The sequence below is a fragment of the Frieseomelitta varia genome, unplaced genomic scaffold, assembly GCF_011392965.1.
Source record: "Frieseomelitta varia isolate USP_RPSP 00005682 unplaced genomic scaffold, Fvar_1.2 scaffold_147, whole genome shotgun sequence".
Classification (NCBI taxonomy): domain Eukaryota; kingdom Metazoa; phylum Arthropoda; class Insecta; order Hymenoptera; family Apidae; genus Frieseomelitta; species Frieseomelitta varia.
Genome location: NW_025109161.1, coordinates 401313 through 405694, shown reverse-complemented (window position 1 = coordinate 405694; position 4382 = coordinate 401313). Strand labels below are relative to the sequence as shown.

General features: G+C 31.5%; 1 protein-coding gene across 1 annotated transcript in view; it reads right to left on the bottom strand.

The window, feature by feature from the left end:
* LOC122534601 (insulin-like growth factor-binding protein complex acid labile subunit) overlaps positions 1–3627 on the bottom strand; it is a 7857-nt gene extending 4230 nt beyond the window's left edge. Inside the window, exons 1-4 of the mRNA XM_043665391.1 lie at positions 3440–3627; positions 2087–2358; positions 1447–1706; positions 737–1037 (exon numbers count right to left, since the gene is read on the bottom strand). Of these exons, the coding sequence (XP_043521326.1) occupies positions 737–1037; positions 1447–1706; positions 2087–2358; positions 3440–3596 (990 nt within the window). The 5' untranslated portion in view covers positions 3597–3627. The remainder of the gene's footprint in view (positions 1–736; positions 1038–1446; positions 1707–2086; positions 2359–3439) is intronic.
* Between the last annotated feature and the right edge of the window lie 755 nt (positions 3628–4382).

The following is a 4382-nucleotide window of genomic DNA, read 5'->3' as shown; positions in this document are numbered from 1 at the left end:
GCTAAATCGAAGAAAAAGTATGAAATTAATAGGAAATAATAATATTTATTTAATTATTTTAGCTAAATTAACAATATTTAATTTTATATCAATATTATAAATTATATTTAATGAAAATTAAATTTTAGTTAAATTGATAATATTTAGAAAATGAATAGAGCAACGTCGAAGAAAAAGTATGAAATTAATAGGAAATAATAATATTTATTTAATTATTTTGGCTAAATTAACAATATTTAATTTTATATCAATATTATAAACTATATTTAATGAAAATTAAATTTTAGTTAAATTGATAATATTTAGAAAATGAATAGAGCAACGTTGTCGATAGTTATTACAGCTAAATCGAAGAAAAAGTATGAAATTAATAGGAAATAATAATATTTATTTAATTATTTTAGCTAAATTAACAATATTTAATTTTATATCAATATTATAAATTATATTTAATGAAAATTAAATTTTAGTTAAATTGATAATATTTAGAAAATGAATAGAGCAACGTCGTCGATAGTTATTGCAGTAAAATCGAGGCTAAATCGAAGAAAAAGTATGAAATTAATAGGAAATAATAATATTCATTTGATTGTTTTAGCTAAATTAATAATATTTAATTTTATATCTAATATTACAAATCATATTCAATGAAAATTAAATTTCAGTTAAATTGATAATATTTAGAAAATGAATGGAGCAACGTCGTCGATAGTTATTGCAGTGAAGTGAAAATTACCTTGAGGTTGGCAAGAGCATAGTCATCGATCGCCTCCAGTTTTGGACAATTTTCTATAATAAGACTCTCGAGGGACGTCAGGCCTGAAAAGGCCTGTGGTCCAACTGTCGTCAAATAAGGCATGCAACAGAGGCTCAACAATTTCAGTTTCGGCATCGCTGGGAACCGGTGTGGATGACTCGAGCCGATTATTTGAATCGGATTTTCATTCAGGTAAAGGTCCTCGAGCGCCGCTGCTTCCTCGAGGGCGCTTGGCGGCGATGTTAGGCGATTTCCGCTTAACTCGAGCTTTTTAAGATACCTAATTAATTGGTAGTTAAAGGTTGCGTTCGATTAAATTTCAACGAAGGAAGTGTTTCACCAGATTGTGAAACTAAAAATAATACGCTGAGAACAATCAAAATTATGGACAACGAAGGAAATGATAGTAAAAAAAAGAAAAAAAAAAATACTCGTGCAGCAAATAATTTCAGGATAAAGATATTCAGATATTGGCAGAAAGTTATCGTCAATTGAACGTATTAAAGAAATTCAGATGGCTCAAAATGCTTTCCATTTTATTTGTGAAATTTCGCGTCACCGAGCTTGGCTGATACACGGTATCTGGAGTCTCTTATCAAAGCAATCCCTGCTATCGAATCGAGTTCCCGTTGTTGTATCAATGTTTGCCTGATAGTTTGCGACCAGTATCGAGAAACTGAAGTATTCACCTGAACGATTGGAACTGACTGTCCGGAAGTGTCTTCAGACCGCAGTAACTCAGGTCTAGCTCTTCTAGATTCAGAAGAGAGCTGATCGCCAGGGATGTACGGCTGTCGATTTTCGTAAACAGATTCCAGGAAAGATTCAACACCTTCAGGCTCGTCATATGCTCGAAAAGATCCTGATGCAACGAATGGAGCACGTTGTGCGCCAAATTTAAGATCACCAGCTCTTCCAACGGCTCGTAGGCTGCCATCGAAAATTTGCCCTGAGACATCGCGAGAGAGATCGACATTTAATGATGTTGTATCAAAGAGTGATCGAATCAATTTCTCGAAAATCGGTGATGTCAATTTGCAAGAATTAACTTGTACCAAACATTACATTATATTTTTACAGCGAATTATTTTCAAATCTGAATACTGACGATAAATAGCGAAATATCTGTTCTACGTGACACGGTGATAAATAATTGATTTATCGCGAGTTACATCAAATTTTCCAAGAATTAGTGTTATCACGCAACGATTATGACCATAACAAAAAAAAAAAAAAAAAAATAGAACTGCGTGAATCATCGCGATCGCGATCGCAAATCGATGAAATAAATTGCATTTCTCTATTGCTCAACTTATTATATTACATTACCTCGAACACCTGAGGTTGCAAATTCTCCGACGTAAGTTGATTATGACTCAGGTCCAATTCCGTAAGGTTAATTATCTGCTTAAAGGCCCGATGATCGATTTTCGTGATTCTGTTCCTCTGCAGGATCAATCGCCTGATTTCCATTTGTGGGAACGGTTTCACGTGAACCAGCAAATTCCCTTTGAACGACGCAACTTTCATAGTTTTGTTTGGCCATTGTGCGTCTTTGAAGTGGTCAGTTAAATTTTTGTTAGCACAGTCTACGTTGTCATCTGATCGGAAACATTCGAAACCTGAATCTCTATTGTTCGCATAACCGAGAATTTTTGTATGTTATATTTTTTTTTTTTTTCGTTTTATATATATGAAGATCACAGGAGGAAAACATTTTTCGTGCTTCACGGAGAAATGATCATTAAGTTCACGGTGCATTATCAATTCGTCTTTTCTTTTTGCTCGATTGTTTGGACATTTCAAAATACTAAAGATTACTAAAACATCAATATTATAAATATTATTATATTATATAATATATTTTTATATTATATAAAATAATAATAATTAAATATTATAATACTAAATATTATAAAAATCATATATAAAAATGTTATATTATATAAAATCGTCTTTTTTTTTGCTCGATTGTTTGGACATTTCAAAGTATTATTCATAAATATTATAAATATTATTAATTATATAATATATTTTTATATATTATATAAAATAATAATAATTAAATATTATAATACTGAATATTATAAAAATAATATATTATATAAAGTAATGATTAAATATAATACTAAATATTATAAAAATATTATATTATATAAAATAATAATTAAATATTATAATACTAAATATTATAAAAATATTACATTATATAAAATAATAATTAAATATTATAATATTAAATATTATAAAAATAATATATAAAAATATTATATTATACAAAATAATAATAATTAAATATTATATTATATAATATAATATTAAATATTATCATAAATATTATTCGTTTGCTTCACGAATAACATCTCCTGTGATCCTTACATATAACATAATAATATAAGCCCATCAAGAAGTGAATTCATCAAGTTCCAATTTTTCGCTCACACAACATTTCATTTTCAATCTTTTTCCGATCAATTCACGTTATCTGATTCCGTTTCTCTCTTTCTTTTTTTTTTTTTTTTTACTAGGATATTTCCGTCGTTATCTCCTTCACCTAGACTTTACAATTTGTATAAAGCTCGAGGGAAACTGAATTACTGGTAACATTGCGTGAAGCAGTTACTTGGTCCTTAATGGAGCAATTTATAGTTATAACTTCGAATCTGCTTGATACAAAATTACCTTCGCAGTTGCACACGCTGCACAAACTCGGAAGTTCCGTTTCGGATGTTTGAGCTGCCGCAGTTTTGTTATTCTCGTTATTCGCGTTTGCGTTGTTGGCGACGACCTCGGCAATTGCAAAGGCGAGAAGAACGGTGATGAAACATCGGTAATCCATGGTTTTCTTGCGCGATCACCGCCAACAGAACCTTACACCGAGAAACTGAAGTTAGTTTTTCTGTATCAAGCCGAGTGCCTCTGATAACAAAACCGACGATAAGATACCGTTGATCGCCGTTACTCACCGCTCCAACCGCTCAAATCCCCCTTAATTCGCCTTTTCATTTTACGTTTATTGAACGCCATGTCCCACGACGATGCCAATTTTCGTGAACATGGTCGAATCTATGTTTTCATTTCGACCTGTAAATACTGATAAGTACAACATTACTTTATTGATACAGCTTGAAGAAGATCGAATTCAAGAATTAAAATAACTGTTGAATTTGCGTATTATAACAAACGAGGAGAATAAAAAAATTCTCAAGTATTTATTTTAAAGTATCTTACTTTACTTTGGTTTCGACGTTCAATCTCAAGTAACAGAGAAGATCGGGAAACATGAGTCTGAAGTAAGAATTTTAAAATTATTGTATCGTATGCATACGTACATTTACAATTATTGTATACATACACGTGTGTATTGTGTTGTAAAAACACGAAACTCGCAACCTGGACTCAGAGAGACAAGCTTCATAGAAACAGGTCATAATTCGCCCCTGCGAGAACGTCCTCGGTTAATAAAATCGTTCTTCACGTTTGTACGCAATTTTTTTTTTCCCCCTGTCAAATTTAAAAATCGCGCTCCAATTTGAGCGACACTTGAATGAACCGATAATGGCGCTCGTGTTGCCATCTGGTGCGCGTCCGCCGTACCAACGCAGAAGAGAAACCTTCGCGAAAA